The 20,887-nt window shown below is 49.3% G+C and overlaps 1 protein-coding gene across 1 annotated transcript; it reads left to right on the top strand.

Annotated features, from left to right (window-relative positions):
- Nucleotides 1-645: 645 nt before the first annotated feature.
- CCDC9B (coiled-coil domain containing 9B) lies at nucleotides 646-20,592 on the top strand. Its single transcript, XM_030949690.1, has 12 exons — nucleotides 646-766; nucleotides 3,018-3,131; nucleotides 3,533-3,637; nucleotides 4,805-4,963; nucleotides 8,194-8,343; nucleotides 14,165-14,239; nucleotides 16,053-16,237; nucleotides 17,588-17,649; nucleotides 18,156-18,209; nucleotides 18,633-18,738; nucleotides 19,313-19,370; nucleotides 19,748-20,592. The coding sequence occupies exons 1-12, from the start codon at nucleotides 746-748 to the stop codon at nucleotides 20,528-20,530; spliced, it is 1,872 nt and encodes a 623-aa protein (XP_030805550.1). The 5' UTR covers nucleotides 646-745; the 3' UTR covers nucleotides 20,531-20,592.
- Nucleotides 20,593-20,887: the final 295 nt, after the last annotated feature.

Here is a 20,887-nt window from a genome sequence, read left to right as displayed (position 1 = left end):
CTCAAGATGCAGCAGCTGAATGCTGTTCTCCCAAAGCCCTGTTGCTACTTGTGACTCTCCTGAGGGTTGTTTTGGCAGCTTTCAGATAGGGACTTACAGGAGTTCCTCTGCTTTGGCTGTGTGCTTCCTGCTAGTCCTGCTGCCAGCTGGTGATGCCCACCCCACAGCACTCTTCTGTTCCTTCCTGAAAGAAAGGCCCACTTTAACAGTGGGGAAATCATTCCCAGAGAATACTGAAATTAAAGAGAAAAAGGCAAATCTGACCCACGTTTTCCCATGCAGGCTCATGCGCACACTCACACTCACACTCACAAGACATGCAGGACCCCAGATATTTCCCGGCCCCACCAGGCGTGGAGCCAGCCATGCATAACAAACAACACGACCCCGTGAATGGCCACGCAGCGAAGCCAAGCTGTTTGCCTGATCCATCCGTCATTGTTCAGCCGGCTTTTCCCACTTTGAACGAGGGTTTGTGGCATCAGGAAGTTAAAAGGAGTCAGGAGGGGGGAAAAGGGGGAGTGTTTCTTTTAAAAAGAGAGTGAGATTGGAGAGGAGGACACAGGCACTCCAAACCCTGTCTGTGCTTGGTATATTAGGCAGCCAGTGCTCTTGGCTGGGAGCCCAGACAAGGCTTTTGTAATCAAAACATGATCTTGTATGCTGTGCAACCAGTGCTGAGAAAGGCCGTCTGATGGCTCTCCTATTTTAGCTCTGCTCTGGAATCCGCCGGGCTCCGCCGCCGATGTCCAACATGCACCGAGCTGTGAGTGCTGCCTGCGCGGGGCCTGGGAGGGGCGGGGGCGCTGGGGTCCCTCACCCCAAAAGGCCACGCAAGGACTTGCACTCGCTTCCTTCAGGGTGGCCTTTCGGCGGCTGTCGCTTTGTTTTCTTGCCTCGCCTGGCTGCCAGCAGGCACGGGGAGCAAACAAGCCTCACCGCACCGCGGGAGGGGTGCTGGGGGGAGCGCATTTTGGGTGCTGGGGTTTACATCCCTTGCCGGGGCAGGTTGTGGCGGCTGGCTCAGAACAAGGTGCCTCTCGGCAGGCAGATAACAAACAGAAACGCAGGCAGTGCTGGATGGTGCCTGTGCTGGTGAGGGCTTCAGCTGCAGCTGTCAAGGAAGAGGATATTTCTTAAAAAGAGCGGATACATTTGCTTACGCAGAAGAACGTTAGTACGGGCCGCTCCTGTCCCCTCTCCCTCCCCACCCCCCGCCATTCACACTTTCCCAACCCTGCTGTCTCTGAGGTCTCGCTGTAGAAGCAGGCGATCGTAGAAGCGTGTGGGAAAACACTTCACGCAGAGACAGTCTGGAGCGAGGTGTCCCTCCAGCCCCCAAGGAGCTGCGTAGCCAGTGTGTGTGCCACTTAGGAGAGGGGCTGTGACACAACGGGATGTCGTCATTTAACTGAAGCCTAAAGCCGATAGCTTTCAATTTTCTCCTTTTGTGACATTTTAATTTGCAGTAGAATGAGGCCTCTCGTTCCGTGGCTATGCCTTGCTCTTGGGGAGGCTTTGGGTTCAGCTGATTGCTGATTCAAAGCCATCGCACGTTTGTTCTGCCAAAGCCATTTATAACTCTCTGTCGCGGTGACATACGGGCACCTTGGCTCCCCGGAAGAGCTTTACTCTGGGGAGGGCACGGTGGAGCCACCTTCCATCCTGAGCATCAGCTCTAGCACGGGCTGGGGCAACGGGTTCGTTCCAGAAAGGGAGGACAGGGCCCGGCCCCCTGTTATCGGCTGGCTGGGAGCGGCAGCTGACGAGCAAACGCTGACTGGGCTGAAGTGTACAATGGGTGAGCCCCTGGGAGCTGAGCGTGGGCTCCACACGCTGCCCAGCGCTTCCGCCGCGGGGCCCGGGTGTGCGGGTGAGCGACCCCTCCCGCCCACAGCTTCCCAGCATTTGCTGAAACAGGTTGTGCACAGAGAAACACCATAATGGCTTCGTTAATAAAGGGAAGGAGAAGTGCTGAACACCAGCAAACTTTCCTTCCAGTGACTTGTTTCCAGCTGGAAATGGAAGGATTCCCTCCCCCCGATACCAGCCGTCTTGCAGTGTAGACAAAATGCTGACAAATGGGCAGAGGGAGGACAGCCTGACAGGCCTTTTCCATTTTTTGCTTTAAAAAGAGAAGAGCATGAATAAAACCTCTGCAGGAATTTTAAATTTTTTCTCAAGCCGGCAGCTCTGCCAGTTCTCCTTCAAAAGAATCTGAAGATGAAAGGGGTGTGTTTGAGGGCATGCACCACTTTGATCCCACCCTTAGCAGCCAACACCCCAGAGCTCAGTAAACAGTGAACCTGCCAATTTAGTGCTCCCAGAACAGCTTCTGTTCAGGTAAACACCGAATTTGGCTTTAATCAGCCTTGCAAAATGCCCATGGAACTGTATCCACCCACAAAGGCAATCTGCTCACCTGTCGCATATCCGATGATGAATGGCAATGGAAAAGCCATTTGTTTCCCACAGATCTTGACAAAATCCCATTGTCCAGCAGAAGAATGTGTGGAGGCAGTTTAAATGTTCTTGTTGTCCCACCGGGACACAGATGTGTGCCCGTGTCCCTGTGTCCTGGTGAAGCAGCCCTTGGCAGGGGCTGTAGGATCAGATACCCCTCACGAGGGACGCCAGTGGAGATGGGCTGGTGCAGGAGCTGCGGTCTGTGTCATGAGCAGGTTCTGCTGCCTTTCCCTCACCGATGTCTGACACTCAGCACGCCTCCTCCATGCCTGAGAACACGTGAAGGTGAGGGTCATGTACTGCATGCAGATAAGCAGGGTGTTAACTCTGGAGCCCACTGACAGCCATCAAAGTGGGGCAGCAGCGCTTTGCTCAAACTACCTCATTGCTGAACAAAAATTGTAAGAAAAGGAAAGGTGAATTCTGTCAGGAAAAGTCAGGGAGAAGTGATGGGAAAGACTCTTTCACTTCCCACCCTAACCAGACAGAAGGAGCAGGTTTCATCCTGTTGGTAAAATGACTGAGAAGAGCTTTGCTCCTTGTGTTTCCAGGATGCTGCTGTGGATGATGCTGTGTTAAGGAAGAAAGAGCAGAAAGATGTTGAACTTGATAAGAAAATCTTGGCTTTGCGGAAAAAAAACGAAGCACTGATACGAAGATACCAGGTGAGTCTGCAAGTCCTTACCTTCCCCAGTTCTGATCTGGGGTCCTCAACTCACAGTGTAAAGAAGATTGTCAGCACAGTCAGAATGACTGTGTTACATAGATAGCATATTTGTATTAGAAACACTCAGAGCAGGTGGGTAGAGCTCTGCCTTTAGCTTAGGCTTTACCTTAGCCTTTAACTACAATTCTTGAGTTGCTTCAGAGAACAGACACTGACACTTGCCTCACTGCTGCAGCATCTCCTCGCCCACTGCCACCTTCCTCTGTCTGCATCCCATAACTGGGACACAAGTTGGTCCACTCCCTCTTAGAGGTGGAGGTGGGTCCATTTAGCAGAATTAAACAGGAAAATGAACAACATCCAGGTACAGGCTTGTGATAAGGGGTATCTGTGTTTCAGGAAATAGAAGAGGACAAAAAGCGAGCGGAACAGGAGGGAATGGCTGTTACCTCCAGGAGGCCCAAGCAGGATGGACTCACTATTACCATCACCAAAGCTCACAACGTAAGTGGTGCCTCTCCTTCACCACGGGCCAGCTCTCACTCCAGTCCTGCTGCTGCAGAGTGGCATTTCTGAGAGAGACCATCCACAACAAAGTTCTTTGAGCCCAGGAAATACATCCTAAGCCCTGAAAAGTGTGTGTGAATTCTGCAGAGATGTGTGATCAGAGTGATTTTAGGTGCTGCACATACGTTTCCAGCCATGCCCAGGCACCTCTACCCATGCACAAAGAGATAACTGGCAGATGACTCGGTGTGTGAACAGGCACACTTGGCCATCAACAGGTCCCAGGTGTCAGCATCACTGCAAATATGTAGGCACAGTATATCAGGTGTATGTGTGTGTGTCACTGGAGGCATCAGGAGTGCCTCTGAGAATGCCATAGGCTGGGAAAACTTATGGTCTCCTTAGGCTTTGGGAGTGAGCAAAGCAAGTGGCCCTGGGCCAGAGACTGTGAGTCCCAGGTTTCCTTCCTAATTGGATCAAATCTGATAAGCTCTGTCCACCCATCCTGGCAGCATGGGGCTTGGGAAGCCAGTCCTGCCTTAACCCCTTGGTGAACTTCTCTGCCAGAGCTCATGCAGAGCCTGCTGAGCCAGCCCACCCTGCTTTCAGCACTCCGGGTTGTTGGATCCAGGCCAGTGCATTGCTCCCCTCCCACCTGGCCACGGCCCTCACCTCTCTCGGGGTGCGCTGCTGCACACATTTTTCTCTCACACAGGACCTGAAAGATGCAATTACCCAGACTGAACACTATGGACAAGATAGCCCAGCCCTCTCGATGGTGAGCACCACCCTCAGCCATCCACTTGGCTTCCAAGGCCACCTTCAGCAGGAATTAGGCTTTCCCGAGCTAACTCAGTGTGCTGCAGAAAGAGATGAGGATGGCATTTCTTTCCCATAACTCTGGCATTTTAGTCTGAAATGTCAGATTTGTAAGTGCAAAGGATTTTTCAGCCCTGCTGTCTTTGTGGGTTTTGCTGCTGAGCAGACAACAAGCCCCTTGTTCCCCAGGAATGTCACAGCAGTGTGCCGGGCACAGAGAACTTCCTGGGGGCAAGGGCTGTTCTGTAGCTGCCTTCCCGCTTGTGTGCAGGTGTGTTTGGGGAAGGGAATCACATCCCTGAGTCAAGGGTCTGGATTTGCTAATAGAAGTGGTTCATTTTCCAGGACAAAAGGGTGGTGAGTGAGAAAAGGGGAAACCCCTGTCCTACAAGCCCTGGGTTTGGCATTGGCAGTGAGGAAGAGGAGGAGGAAGCAGATCATATGTTCACATTCAGGATGGGGAAGAGGATGCAGCTGGCTGTTACCATGGACAACAAAGCAAAGGTGAGTAGGGAAGAGGATTGCTCTTACATTGCAGCCTCTTGACTTACAAAGGAGCTTCTGTTCTGCCTCTCACTTGAGCTTTCTGTCCAGCGTGTCACGTCCAAAGGGAACGGTTCCCTTGCTGCTTGTTTCCTCTCATTTCGCAGTTCTTCAGCACAACCTCAGAGCTACCACATGCTTCCCTCTCTATATCTGATTCCCAGGAATCAGCCCTCAGGCCTTGCTAGGCCCTTCAGCAACACCCTCCACCCAGCCAGGTAGAACCAGTTCCCTTTCTAAGGGATCAGTCACCTTATTGCCCTCCTGGGCCACTCTGGTGTTAAACTGTATTGCTGTGCCTGGAAAGAGGGGCTTTCTTGGTGACACTGGTGTGACTGAATGAGGCACCACTATCCTTCCTGTGACCACTGCAAAGCCCCAGCACCAGAGATCCTCGGCTGTGCAGAAAACCACTCACATCCAATCATCAATAACCTAAATCATAGTCAAGCAAGATGCCCCAAAGGAAAGCCGGCTGGAAAGTTTCACAAAATGGACATAAGTCTGGGGGTTTCCTTTGTTCCCCTGTTCTTTTTCCTGGCACACCTCGGATGAGTATTTTTAACACTGCCTCTGCAATCTGGGGCATGCCTCAGGCATGAGATGGGCACATCTCACCTTACAGTGACTCTGTATGGGGAGTGGTGTAGTTCTGACTAAGCTAAAGAGCTGGTGCCAGAGTCCCAGATCTCCGTCAAGCAGGGAATGACCCAGGACAAGCCCTGTGGAGGGGAGGAGTTGGCTCTGCCAGGCGCTGTGGCTGTAGACCCGCTCTCTGTCCCTGTTGGCTCTGCATGGGTGCTCTCCTCATATGACATCTCTCACTCTGGGAGCTGGGGCACCAAGGACCAGGATTTCCCAATGTGGGACAAGCAGGCTGGGAGATCACCCAGACTGTTAAAATAGGAAACAAGGAAAGAAGACACATGTCAGCAGACACATTGAGCAGAATGTGCCTTCAGGCGAGGCAGCTTAGCCAGAAGCAAAATGGGGATGGAGGGAGGGAGGGAAGAAAGGAGGGGAAGTAGTGGTAAAGGGAGGGAGAGCAAAGGGTATTACACAGAAAATCTGGTGGTCTCCCAGCCTGGATGTGTCTAGCTGCCACATCTATGTTAAATAGCTGTTTCCTATATTTCCTCTGAGTCTTCCTTGCCATCTGCTCAATAAATGCCGGGTTAAAGGCTTTGCCAACACACCAGCCTTCACACCATGCCTTTTAACATCCAGTAGCCCAGGGATGGTGTCACCTTCCTGTAATCCAGTGATGTTCTTTGAGGCTTCTGTTGTGCTCGAGGTGTTTGGGCACAAGGTTCTTTGTGTTGGGTTTCATGAGGGACTTTCTCAGACAGCAAGTGATGAAGTCACCTTCAAATATCCTCCCAGTACCAGACCTCCCTGGTAAGAGGTATCTCTGACCCTTTTACATGTCTAAAGAATGAGCCATCAACACCTAAACATTGAAGAGCTCTAGGGAACAGCTGTTGACTTAAGATGAATAAATGCTTGATGTACAACTTGTGGATTAATAGCTTGCTGTTGCCTTCTAAACCATCTCTGGGCTTACTTTCTTAATAAAAAAATTATGTTAACTAGAATGCCAAACACCTCATACAAGTGTTCTGGGTAGGGCAGAGCCAGGCCAGTCTCCAGTTCAGGCTCTCACCTCAGCAGTACAGCCTAGAATTACTGAACCCAAAAGCAGAGCTAGAAATCCCCAAGGGAATATGTAACAAGGTTCCCACCATGTCTGTTCCTCTGGGGCTGACAGGACAGGCAGAGCCAGACCACTCCTCTCCCCTGCATCAGGCTGACTCAAGAACTATCTCTGCTGAAACAGCAAAATCACACAAATGTGAAAGATGAATAAACGAGAGACTGAGGTTCTGCTGCTGGAAATACTCCAGTGTCTCCTAAAACATTTATCATGTGCTAGGAAGCCCGATGACTGAGAAGCTGTAAAAAAGGTCATGCTGATGGAGGCTGTGAACGGGAAGGCTCTCTCCTCACTAACATCTGCACTCCTGGCAGAGCCGAGGGAAAATGAGGTTAATGTGAGGCTTCTTGGTATCACATGTCATGGCAAAGGCCCTGATTGCAAGTCTTCCCTACAAATCAGAGGTCTGGGTGTGCTTTTTGTTTTTAAAAACAATTTCGTAGCAACAAAGAGTTCCCAAGTTTCACTAAAGTTTCCTTGGAGATTTTGAGTACCTTTTAAATCAAGACTCCAGTAAATGTGAAAGCCCAGGGTGGAAAACAGAGTAAAATGCAGCATCCTTTAGAGAGGGAAGCTGCTGAGGTTCCTTCATCCTTGGTGAAGTTGAGCAGACTTCATATGGATTAAGAGAAAAGAAAAAGATCAGAGATAACGTTGGATATGACTTATTAAGTCTCTCATTTCCTTGTAAGGCAAAAATAAAAAGGCACATGACAGGCCCGAAAGATGATACTTTTAAATGAGAAAAAGTATGAGTATCTTTTTGTACAAAAGATGTGCTCATTTTGTGGAATTGATGGCTGAGGGCACTGGCAGGACATCAGCCAGCAACAAAGATCATTAACAAAATAAGAAACAGATGTAAATCCATGTAGTGAAGTCATGACACTAATACAGACAGCTGTAAATAATATCTGAGAGGGGTAAACTGCCCTTGCTCAAGGAGCTTATATATCAGGTTTCTTAAGTATTCCACTGCTGAATAAATAATTCCAGAAATACAAATACACAATGACTATGAAACGATGAATTATCAAATGCTAATACACTTCAGGGGAGTAACTGCTATGTGGACAAGGTTGGAGAGAAGGAACCTCACTGTTCCCCTTCTCCTCCACCTTCTAGGCTTACGCTCTAAGGTAGCCTTGCATTTTATTGGAACATGTTGTATGGGGAGGGGACAACCTCACATTTGTTTCTAAGACACAGACACGAGCTTAAAATAAAACCATCCTTCAGTGTTCATGCTGCAGATTATCCGAGCAGGGTAAATCCCACCATGCTGGTGTTGTGCTCAGCTAAACACACCTCTGTAATATCGCAGACCCCTTACAGTGGGGTGGCAGCTTTATGAGCCAAGGGTCTGACTGTTCTGCTCAGTTTCTGTTCTGCTGGCCCAAAACCCTTTGCAGTTTGGGATGGCCACTCTCCTAGGAGGGCTAATGGGGGTGTCCTTAACTGAGCCTGTGCCTTCCAGGGCAAGAGGATCGTCAGCGAGAAACGCGCCGAGAGCTTCCCTGGCCCGGGCCGAGTGCCGGACCTGAGCGAGGAGGAGATGGACCATTTGGTGGCTTTCCGACGGGGAAGGAGGATGCAGATTGCTATCACCATGGACAACAAGGAAAAGGTAAGTACAGTGCTAGTGACTGGCCTGTAACCTATCCATGGCATCCACTTCTGCTGGCATGAGGAGAGCCTAGCCACAGGATGTTGGGAGACACTCTACGTTAATAGTGCAGCTTATCTCCATATCTCTGCCTTCCATCCCTGTGAAAGAAGAAAGTCACGATCTTTTCCCTCCCCCGTGATCCTAGCTAAAGGCTAGAAGCCTCCTAAACACACTGAGTTCATCAACAGATGCTGCTTTGGAAGGATTGATGAAAGCACTGCCAGATATGGGGCATGAATCTCACCTTGCCTCTTACCAGCTTTTCTTTGAAGCCACACAGCAGACTGGGACAGGAGCAGTGTCCTCCTGACTCACTGCATGTGAACAGAGCTGGGCTATATCTGCCTCTGAACCACATCCTGCTGTGCCTGGTCATCACCTGCTGAATGAGCTGGCTGAACTTTGTTTATCTTTGAAACATATTTCAAATACTTCTTTACAAATACCTTTTTCTTTACACATACAGAGGCATGTGCTATTTTCCTCTTTGGAAGCTTTCACAGATAAGAAAGAATGCCTGCAGCAAACAGGGTCAGAGACTGTGTAGGAAAACACACTTGGTGTAGCTACCAACCACCCAGGAATGCTGGGAGACATCTGCAGCCCCTCTCTGGAATAGTGCCAACCATTTGCTGCTACTACCCGTGCTCATCTTCAGCTTCTCCTCCTTCCCAGGGCTTACCTAGGCTCCAGGAGTTCAGGTGCTCCTTTCTTGTGGCTGCCAAGCTGTGTTTTGAATGCCATAAAGCTCAAGTGAGCTGCCTGATTGAGCCACTGGTAACCCCAGAAGTCCCCATGACAGACATCATCACCAACGTTCCTGGATGTAATGGGATTGACCTGACTGTGCTGTTTCTGCCCTTAAGCTTGTCAAATGTACTTCTGTAATGTGTCAGGCAAGTGTCTTCTTCTGCTCTCTGCTGGGCCTGTTTAAACACTTGTCTCTGAGGTCATCAAGGCTGGGGCTGTACTAGGAGAAAGCAGGAGGAGTGCCTGGATCTTGCCTTTAGATCCTGTGATCTCTTAAGTGTATGGACTGCCCTGGAAGGTCATCTCTTATCTGGTTTTATTATGGAATATGAAATTTGAGGCTGAGCATCCATGTATGTGGTTTTGGCAATGCCTTGCTTATACTGGCCTCAGAGCATCTGGATTCAGAGCATATGAAGGTGGGCCTAAGGCTGCACTGGCTAAAGCCATAGAATCATGGAAGCTTGGAATCCCAGACTTGTTCAGCCTTGTTCCCTGACAGCTCCATTTGCTGTTCCTGCATCAGGGGAAGTAGTGAATAGATCATTCCCAGGTCACTTCCCAAAGCACAAATGATTTTATTGACCTGTTTCACGTCTCCCTTCAGCTATCTCACGTAACTTAAGAGATTGTCCCTATTTAGACTTGTCTGCTGAGGACTGTTCTTTATTTCTGATCATTCTCATTGTTCCCATTTGTGCTTTGTTATTTTTACCATATTCTTTCAGTACAAGCAGACCATAACTGCACATGGTATTCCAGCTGCGGGCTCTCCAGGATGTACTCAATGACATAACAATGTTCTGGTTTGTTCTCTATTCTTCTCCCAACAAGTTTGCATTTTCTTTGCTTTTTTTTTCCCTAAATAATTGAGCTAACATTTTTAGAGAACTAGTCACAGTAACACCAAAATTTCATTCCTGACTGTTAATCATAGCTCAGGACTCATTACTCTGTGTGTGTATACAAGAAGGGACATTTTTCTCTGTGTGAGTTATTTTCTATTACTGATATTGAATTTCAGCTGTAATTTTATGATGCAGGCATTCAATGTCAAGAGATCTTTTGCAGCTCTTTCCGGGCAAATTACATTCTTTGCCCTGGATGATTTAGTATCATCAGCAAACTGTCATCCCTCTCTTCAGCTCCTTTTCCAGACCATTTATGAGCATGTTGAGCAGCACATGTTCCAGTGGCACACTCCTGCTAATCTTCTGCCATGGAAACCACCATTTTCTTGCCACTTTTTCTTTTCTATCCTTTAATCAGTTGTTAAAAGAGAAAGTTAATTTCCATCCCCAAATAGATCAGCTGCTGGGGAGCCTGGTGGGGTGTCAGTGGCGTTGGCTGGGTAGCTGTGTGTTAGGACCTGAGCTGGGACCCCTGATTCAAGGATTAACTTTCAGTCCCTCATTAACCCCAGCATGGTTCATCCTTTGGGCCTTTTTACCTTGTGCCCCAGCTGGTTCCCTGCTCTTTAGGGGTTTCCACAAAGGCCTAGGAGAAAGAGTCACATCCAGCACTCTCCCTCCAGTAGCCTGCCCCCTGTCAAATTTGCTTCCTCCTCTGTGCATGTGTCATATTTATCCAATTAAAGTATTTGATGGGTGTCCTCATTACCACACATTTTCTCTATTTTTATTCTTGATAAAATTCAATAAAGAAAAAAAGCCCAAACTAACAAAACAAAACAAAACAAAACAAAACAAAAAATCCCCAAAGAGGAAAACTGCTCCCATTCTTGCTGCCCATGGTGCTTCTGGCTAACCCCACGCTGTCTGTCCCAGACTGCAGCAGAGCTGAGATAGAAGCTACCAAAGGAAATGCAAGGGAAAAAAAATGCTTTCATGATCTCCTTTTCTGAGACAGCTCCAGTTCCATAAGCAGAAAGACTCTTTCACTCTCCGTTAGCCCACAGGGCTGAAGGGACCAAATTATCCTGTCTCCTTGCAGAGTCCATCACTCTACTGCTGCAGCTTCATGACCTCCAGCGCTGCTGCTGGCTTGGAAGTGCCACATCTGGGACCCATCTCTGCCTGGCTGCCCCTAAACCTGCCTCAGGGCTCTCCTGCATGTAGGGCTGGAGAAAATCCTTCATTTTTAGCCCTAAAAAGCCACTCCATGCTTTGGCAGTGTTTCAGGCTCATTAGTACATTAGAGCTGGGAGCCAGCAGCCCAGGACCAGTGGAGCACAATGGTTAATTAACAGGTTACAAATCATCTTTTAAATGGGCAGTTGATAGAGCTTCAGGGCTTTTAAATTGTCCCTTTATTAAGAGAGTTTCCCAGGATGGTGTATCAGAAATGACTGTAATCAAGAGACACAAAAGCTGCTTTCAGGGACTAACACAGAGGAGTTGGACTTGGTGCTTGCAGAGGAGAGGAACCAAACCTGTGGCAGGAGAAACACTTGCTTTTACATTGCAGATGGGAGGGGAAAATAGGCAGAGAGGGTGGCTGAAAAGTCTTTAGCTCCCTTCAGGCAGCACAATTAAGGAGGCAGATTTTTCAAAAGAGTTATAAAAAAATCCTCTCATGTACTAGTTTCAAAAATCCTGCCCAGTGGGGAATCTGAGCACTAGAAAAACGGCTTTAAGCTCCTACAAAAATCTCCTCATTTCTTCAAGAAGAAATGCCAGTTGTGGTGCTGACACGTGCCTGGAGAGGTGGGTACCAAAAGGTTTGTTTAACTCATCTGATTGTCCTTACTTTAAAAAAAGAAGGCATTGAACTAGCCCAGAGATGTGGAAGCCTGTCAAAGCTTCTGGAGAACTGTTAGTACAAACCAGTGCTTGGCTGGATAATGGCATCAGTACTGTCACCACTGCACAGTGACATTAGCTGGGAATATGTGTGCCAGGGAGTCAGGAAGACCCAGTGGCAGAAGGCATTTGGGATCCCAGGGCTGGTTTGGAGCAGGCTCTGCCCCACCTTGGGCCCCACCCTGGGCCATTCTGGACTGAGAAACTGAGAAATCTTGGCAGGAACCTCAGGATAAACAATCATAATCTTCCTTGACTGCTTCAAGCTTTTGTGTCCTTCTCCTACTCTGCAGGAACAGTTACACTAGGAATGATAATGTCCATGTCATTTTTCTTAATTTTGGGGGCAGAGCAGAGAAGGAAAAGAAAAACATGTTTTGCTCCCTCTTGGTCTGGGTGTGTGGTAACAGGAGGAGCAGTTCTGGGACAGCAGGACAACAGGAATTCTGCTCCTGAGCCAGTGCAAGAGCCAAGCTGACTGTTCTCTACACAGCTCAGACCTGCTGTCCTGGTACAAAAGAACTACATTCTTGTGGTCTTCTCTATTTTCCACAGTGCCCCCTGAGAGGCAAAAATAGAAGCAGACTAAGGCAAAATGCAGCTGGCTTGCAGTGAGGGTGTAAAAGGATGAAGGGTTGTGCAGTGTCTCTGTGAGCCAGGTTTGTGGTGGGCACTGATGAGTGACCATTCCAAATGAGACAGCCACTGGGATGTAGGGCTCTGGGAGAGCAAAATTTCCAGATTTCTGCTGTTTAATCTCTCAGTAAATGCTCAGTTTGGGACTGCAGAGAGTCATTCAATCTCTCACTACAGGGTTCTTCAAACAGGGCTGCCTGAGCAGGTGATTTTGAGTCTAGTGGGAGCATTTTTGGTTATATAAGTTTTCACAGCAACATTTTGAAATAAATCCCCAGTGTCATCTTTCACCATATCCCCTTTTGCAACAGGCAGGATGTGGTGAGGGGCAGCTTCTCTGAGCACAGACCCCTCTGCCTTTTTCCTAAATTTTTGCAGAGAAGTCCCCGGACAATATAGCTAAAATTTTCCTTGTTATTTCCAAGGATCTGTTTGAACAAACCTCCATCTGTACTGGAGCTACGAGTCAGACCAGTGAAGCTGTCATGCACCAAGTGCAGTGACAGTCCATGAACTGTATGGCCACACTTCCCACCTGCCTCAGACTTAGCATGTGTGGGCAATCCCCCAAAAATATGTCCCCAGCTCATTCCCTGCATGATTCCATGGGATACATGAGAACAAGCTGCAGCAGCATTTGTTGCCTTAGGAGATTGGGCAGAGCTGCAGGTATCAAGACTGATATCCCAAGTTTCCCTGTAAAACTGAAGCTGTGTCTGGTGAATGCATGGAATAAAAGTTCTGTTTCCAGCCTGGGCTGGACCTCACCATGCTGCTGCTTTCTGGAAGGGCTGAGCTGGCAGTTCGTGCTGCCACGTTCCTCTTTGTGTTTCAGTTCTGCTTGGCACTGCAAAATGGCAGCAGGACAAGCTCAGCCCCACACAGCCCCAGCCCTGTAGCTGTCCAACCAGGCAGGAAGCCTTTCCTAAAAGATCTTTATGCTCTGCAGACTGTTTTGTTAAGACCCACTGCAAGCTCACCCTGGCCTCTGCATGGCTCTGTTTCAATTATTCATCATGTGTGGGGACAGAGAACCCCTGGCTTGGCCCGTGTTTGGTGCCTGTAGCTCACTAAGAAACAGAGGCTGATTGTCACCTCCTGCCAGGCTGGGGAATATCAACACCAGAGCAGAGCCTGCCAGTCTGGTGGCAGCATGGGTAAACCCCATGGGAGCAGGGATGGACCGTGGTAGAAGGATGCTATGTTTGCCAGGGACTGAAAACACTCCAAGTGTGACCATGCTGGGTCGTAGCTGCACCAGATAGCTGCTGTTTGTAGCTATCCAGCTCTTGTACAAGGGAATTCTAAAATGGCCCAAATCTGTAAAGATACCTGAAACTTGGTCTGCCTTGGAAAGAAACGACCATGTAGGACACCACTCTGCTTCCAGCCTGGGAGAAGGAGCAACGTCTGGGAATGCTTTTCTCATGCACCCATTGCTTTCTGACTTCTTTTTTTTTTTGGTTTTTTACATCAGTTTGATTTGGGGCTCCAGAAAAAATCCTTCCTGTTTTACTGATCTTTTCTGAGAAGTTCTTACATGTCCTGGTCAGCATAGGTGCAGGCGCTGATTCCCCGGTGAGGAATCCTTGCTTAATCCTGAAATAATTCCTGTGTCTGTTCTCTTGCAGGGGGAAGAGCGGAGAACAGCAGAGAAGAGGAGATCAGACAGTGACAGAGGCCCAGAAAGTGACCACAGCCGGAAGGTGAGTGGGACCCAGGTCCCTTTGTGGGGACCCTTGTCTGGGAAGAGGAAACCAGTAGAATGTGCCTTCCCACATAATCCTAAAGGAAGATGACCTTTGAGGTCTCTTGAGACCCAAACCATCCTGTAATTCTGTGAAGCAGCTTTGTGCTCTGATGTGGCTCCCACCGTTCATCACTCTCATCATACAAAGCTTTGCTGAGCAGCTGACACACCTGGAGCAAGCAGCACTGGAAAGGTGACAAGGACCTGCCTCCACATCTTGTCATGGCTGCTCAAGCCCTTCACACAGCCATAGGGATGTTAGGAAGGGTAACATGCTCACCTCTGTGGCAGCACAGTTTTGGCTGTTTCCTCTCCCAGAACCATTTCCTTGTGGATTGAAAAGCTCAGGCTGTATTAGCTAGAGCTCCTCACTTCAGCAGGAGCTGAGTAGGATGGAGGTAAATTAAAGCACAGGCCTTCCCACTGACTGTTTAATGCAAAGCCTGGAGACATGCTGGCTCCCTCGAGCCTGCAGATGCTTTAATTAATGGAGCACAAATAGAATAACCCCACCTCAGTGTGATTCATTAGGAGGACACAGATGGGCTCTTAGACACTAATTCCAGCTGAGCCCCCCAGAGCAGGAAGGGGGAGCACGATAGCCTGTGGTCCAGCTAACCACAGCTACACTGTAATTGAGGCGAGGGACCAACTCCTCCTGCTCTGTAGGTCCCCAGCCATTTCTGCCTCACCCCACAAGACAGCACAGGCATCAGCCTCAGTCCTTCCCTTGCTTTTGGCTTTATGGATGCATCAGGGTCCATCCTGGCAGGACCCCCTCATCTCTCCCTCCTTGGGGACACGGTGTCAGGTCCCCAGCTCCTGCCAGCTGAGGAATGGAAGAGAACTGGTGCCACCCCAGCTCTGGCCCACGCAGGTGAGTCACCTTGGTAACAGGGCTTTCAGTCCCTTCTTCCTGCTGCTTCTCTTACCCGCAGTGCAAGGCTGAGGAGTTAATTCCTCTTTGGGGAAGGTGTGAGAGTGGCTGGGATGGAAGGACACGCTTATGAGGTGATGAATTGTCTGCTGGTAATTAGCACCCCAGGACTCAGCTCTGCACTAAGCTATTCCCTACACACTGTTGCTTGACAACACACCACAGCCTGTCGGCTCCTGCTTCCACCTCATCCATTAACCTGACAGCTGGGCTACTTCCCCCCCACATGCTCCATCAGCTCTGAATTGTCTTTCCATTAAGCTTTAAATTTTTGAGCAGTGTCAGCCCTTAACCAGTCTGTCATGAGGAGTGATAAACCAGGAGCCTGACAGCAGTGAAGGTAAAGAGCCCCTTTGCTCTGGGAATGCTGCTCTTGAGCACAGGGTTGGCCGCAGCTCTGTGACTGTGGGCTCCCATGGATGCCTGGTGGTCACACAAGGCTGGCTTCCTTCCCTGCCTTCTCACTCTGAAGGACTTCACAGGCATAACTTCGACTTATGTATCCCAAAGCCTTCAGGTTGGGGGACTCATCATTCAAGCCCTGTTGAGAGATGTTGCAAGCACTCCAGGAACTGACTCTATGCCATAAGTAAACCATAGCAAAGGTTTCTGCCTCAGTTTTCCCTTCTGTAGAGCCAAAAAGCCCCAGTGTATTTAGGCTTTGGGTAAAGCAGAGTCCTGGTGTGCACACAGCACTTCAGAGAAAGGAGCTGACCTTGTCCAAAGTTGTTTTCAAATATTCCTGAGTATTTGTGGCGGTGACAGTACAAAGTACCCTGAATGCAGCTGTTTCAGACAGTTTTTTAACCAGAAGCTCTTTTCCCTGCACTAGGATGGTGGGAAGCCAGTCCAGAAGAGCCCTGGAGACCCGAGTTTCCCCATGACTGGCCGGGAGCGCTCGGAGTACATCCGCTGGAAGAGGGAGCGAGACCAGATTGACCTGGAGCGCCTGGCACGTCACAAGAATGCCAAGGGCGAGTGGCGACGGGCTTGGGATGTGGAGAAGTCGGAGCACATGTAGGTCCTTCCCTGTCCTAAGGTGTTTTGCCTGCAGCAGGCCTAAAGCCAATGGTGGGATCTTGTGCAGATACTTATAAATCCCATGCTGTCATGTGCCTGACCAAATCCACACTGCTGCCTCTTCCTCCCCAGACCATGCCCATTAGTGGGATCTGGTATCAGAGTGATTCTCATGTTTTCTTCCTAATATGAGCTCTCCTGAGGGGGGATACCATGTGCTGACAAAGACTGCCTGCCTTTGGTCCAATCAGGATATGGACTGTAGGCGGGAGGGGAGCATGAACCAAGGCTCAGTCTGCATCTGGAGGATCCTCTCCATTTCCACACAGACAAATCCAATGGCAGGAGGGTACAGGTGCTCTTCCAGAAACCTGGATGGACAAACTTGCATTGCTAGTCCACAGGTTCTCTAACTGCCCCCACTTCTTTGTCCTTTTCAAGCACAGGAGAGCCCAACATGCCTAAATCCTCCCCACTTCACAAACTGAGCCTGTTCAGGCACTGCGGGGCAAGGGGGTCACTTCAAAAGGCCACCTGTGTCATACAGGGACAATGCTGAGAACAGCAATGTGGGACAGCTGGGAATGGGGCTGGACACATCTCTGCCTTAATCACTGTCCCTCTGACTGTGCTGGTTCAGCTGGGTCACACCAGCTAGAGCTTTGGAGGATGACTTGGCACCTGTAGCAGGAAAAGCTTCTGGTAGGGTGTGGAATTAGAGACTGTTACAAAGGTTTGGTGATAGAACAGTTTGCACGGGACAGGTAGGTGGAACAATCCTTTGGCTGAGGAATGGAAACAAACACATCAATTTTCAGTCGCTGAGACCCCAATAATTAGGGGTGAATTGACTGAAGTGGCTGCTGAGTGTTGATGTCAAGACAGCCCTGAGCCCTACTGTTTTTCCAAAAATCCATTTTTAAGAGAAAAGCCATAATATAAAACAGGGCTAGAAGCCAACCAAATGGTCTGATTTGAGATGACAAATCCTGAAGCTCCTTCAGATTGTATTTGTAAGCTTGGGAAGCTGCATTTGAGTGTAGTACAACTACATCTATACATCTACTGAGTGTAGTACACCCTACATCTATAGGAGGTTCATAACATTTAATATATACATATGGGTACTGATGTAAAGGTTTTAGAGGTTCTTCTTTGGGGTAGAACTACCTCACAGCCTCAGCACGTGCTGCTTCAGCTACTGCTGAGAAACCTGCACAGGTTTGCCTGTGGGCAGCTGCAGAAGGGCCAAAGGCTGGAGCTTGCATCGTGCCAAGGGCTCCTGCCCACACTTTGCACACTGGAGGAGGATGGTCAGGTCTGACAATGCCTGTTTTTAACCTGCAGGTTTGAAGAGGACTTTGTTAAGGATGGGGAGCCAGCCTTGGATAATCCCAGCAGTAAGAAAGGTTGGCAAGGGACACCTAGACTCTGTCCTGACGCTAGTGAACGCTGATCGTGCGCATCCGAGTGCCACAGCAGCTGTCGTGGCTGTCAGCTGTGAAGCTCTGCTTTCCTGGGCAAACGCCTCTGAGCTGGGGGCTCAGCCCTTCCTGCTGGGCAGAGGGCTCGGGGGATGGGATTTGAGCAGCTGGGTGCTAGAGCTTTGGACCTTCCCAGGGAGAGCAGTGGCTTCTGTAAGCTGGTACAACACAGTGTGGAGGCGCAGCCCTGCCTCCTTTCCCCACACACTCGTTTAAGAGGCAGTCCTATTCCAGAGCACATCATCTCTGATCCCTGTGGCACATGCTGGCTTCTTTATGAGCATAAGTCCATCCTGATTCCTGTTTCTCAGGACCTGGACTGGCAAAACAAAGCTTTCCCTCATGACACCCTATTTGAACATCAGGTTTTTTCTGCCTGTCCATTACAGACCCTCACTCACTTTGGTGCTTCCTTTGTTGTGTCCTTGCAGGGGGAAGGAATGCAAGGAAATTCCAGCACAGGTCCTTTCCTGCGGATGGGAGAGGTGAGTAAACCACAGGATTGTGTTATGTCACCCCACCAAATGCCAGCACCTCTGATATCCCTCAGGGAGAGTGTTCTCTCCAGACACTTGCAGATTTGGAGAGCCTTTTGGAACATACCACATGGCTGCTCTCGTAGCTATGTGCAGGGGAGAAGTTTTACAAGAACAGCACAAGTAAGACTGTATCCAAGGAATAAGATTTAAAGTTAGAATTGGAATTTGGAATTAAAAAAACCACAAAAGAAACACCCTAAATTCTTGATTTGTCTTCATTACTTTAGAAAATATATGTGCATTATGCACACAGCTTCAAAGGCTTCCCACCTCAGAGGTCCTGTCCAAGATTACAAGGGTGTTGGCCTGTTCAGTGGTCCCTCAGCTGCTTCTGCCTGCTTCTGCATGGCATTCCAACCTGTTTTCTAGGTGGAGGACATCATGGAGTGAATGTGAGCGACCCTGGGCCGAAGGCAGTGCCTGCTGTGAGCAGCCGAGCCAAGGGGAAGGACAGACTGACAGGCAGAGCCAGAAGGTGAGGAGCTGGCAGCGCTGCCATGATGTGCGTGTCCACACCTCACTCCCTGCCTAGTTATGAAGAGGCAACCTGTGCCAGGGCCTCCCCACACTCACATGGAAGCATATCCCACCTAACACTTCCCTGTGTCAGTGGAAAGCCATTGGCCCTTGTCCTGTTACTGCAGGCCCTTGTAAATAGTCTCTCTGACTTCCAAGCTACTTCAAAGTAATTTTAGCCTTCAGTATCTGCCTCTGTATCTGCTGTTGTGGAGACCTGGGACACTTGGGCACTGTCAGACAAGCAGGCCCAGACTGTGGCAGGCATTAGCACAAGCAAACTCTTATCTTCTTAGTCTGACTCACCTGTCTGTTCTGGCAAATGGAGTTCATGTGTTCATTACAATTAGAATTACAACAACCAGTTCATTAAGATTTAGTGATCTCAAATGAGTGTCTCTGGGTAGGCCTGGACAAGGGGCTCAGACAAGAAATACATGGCCCTGGAAGGAATCCCTGTCTGGGTGTCAGGCAAGGGACACTGGCTTTGTAAGAACTTCAAGGCCTAAATTCTGATTACTTTTTCTTGACAGATGGGATGCAAAAGAAGGCGAGGACATGTCTCTTGTGAAGGATGACCTTGATGGCCAGGTGAGTTCCTGAGTTGCAGGCTGGCAGCTGAGTTTTCTAAACACATGCACTATCAGGAATATTGGATAATCTCAGCAGTAAGAAAGGTTGGCAAGGGACCAAGGAATCGCTAATCTATTCCAGAGCTGGAACAGAGCTGGTTTTGGGTAACTGTACTCACCACTAACACTCCTCACATGGCCCAGTGTGACAGCAGATTCACTGCTTACCCTGACCCTCTGTCAGCACAACCACCTCACCTATTCTGGTTCCTGAACACTTCTCCACCTATATCCTTTAACATCTTTTTTCCTCAGGTTTTCAGAACCATCACAGACAAGAAATACAATATACTGGTATTTTAATAAGCTGAACTTAATATGTCCTTTGTTTCTCAGAGGAGCCTTGGTATGGACAGGCGGAAGAGCAGAGGTGACGAGGGGGTGGAAGAGAACTGCACAGCTGAGCTGGAGGAAAAGGGGAAGCAGCCAAGCCTCCAGGATCACGGGGCCTCCTCCTCACAGCGGCTGCGAAGTGGGAAGGTCCAGCCTGCCCAGAATGGCCAGAAGGAGGAGCAGAGGGGAGTGAGGGGCTGCAGCACAGAGGTGTCTGTGGCCAGCACTGGGGACTCAGAGCCAGGGCCCAAGCCAAGCAAGGAAGGTGTTGGGGAAGATGCCAATGGGAAGCCTGGCACTGCTGACGTCTCCCAGGAGAAGGAGAGCACTGACAGTGCTGCTTCACAGAGCAGCCTTCAGAACACTCTGCAAGGCACCAGGCCTGGCAGTGAGGAGACCTTGTCACTGTCCGTGGGAGCGAATGAAGATGGAGCTGGGTTGGAGAAGCAGCCAGCTTCACAACAGGAGTCCTCTGAGAACTGTTCCAACAGCCACGGAGGAAAGCTTGACACAGCAGCAGAAGATAGACTGGATGCAGACCAAGGACAGCTGGTGAGCAAAGGAGGGGAAGAAGTGACCCAAACCGCTGCTCTTGAGGGACAGGCACTTGCACTGAAAGGAAGTGAAGATGCTGAAGGCACTGAAAACCACGAGCCTTTGCCTCCAAGGAAAGCCAGCTCTGACAAGGCTGTTGTGCCTGAACAGGACGTGGCAAAATCCCAGTCTGGGGAAGGGGACGAGCCGGAGGACTGCAAGGACAAGGACAGTGGGGACACTCACAACTAGCAGATTGCCCCGGCTTGCCTGAGACATAAGGTGAGTCATCTCATTAATGCTCTCAGCCACAGTACAGGGCCACAACTCCATTTTCTGTGGTACAAAGGCATCATACCAGATAACTGTTTAGAAATGTTCATTAGCAGTGCTATGGATCTCTAAGGTAATTAAATCTGTGGATCACAAAGGCCTGTCCTGCAGTGGGTGGGGAAGGAATGCAAAGTCAGACAGAAAAATTTAGACAGAAAACTGGGCTGCTGAAGTTGGTTGATGACACACATTAGTTAGGGCACATACTGATCTATTCCTGGGAAACTATGACCTTAGAAAGGATGGGAGGAATAACCTCAGTGGGATGAGTTTATT

Source organism: Camarhynchus parvulus, chromosome 5 (assembly GCF_901933205.1).
Source record: "Camarhynchus parvulus chromosome 5, STF_HiC, whole genome shotgun sequence".
NCBI lineage: Eukaryota > Metazoa > Chordata > Aves > Passeriformes > Thraupidae > Camarhynchus > Camarhynchus parvulus.
This window is presented reverse-complemented; position numbering and strand designations above follow the sequence as displayed.

Bases quoted from the DNA above. Each gene is read 5' to 3' on its own strand.
- CCDC9B (XM_030949690.1), top strand. From the start codon at position 746: ATGTCCAACATGCACCGAGCT. The intron at 3,638-4,804 runs GTAAGTGGTGCC...TTCATTTTCCAG, and splicing joins CCATCACCAAAGCTCACAAC to GACAAAAGGGTGGTGAGTGA. The intron at 4,964-8,193 runs GTGAGTAGGGAA...TGTGCCTTCCAG, and splicing joins CCATGGACAACAAAGCAAAG to GGCAAGAGGATCGTCAGCGA.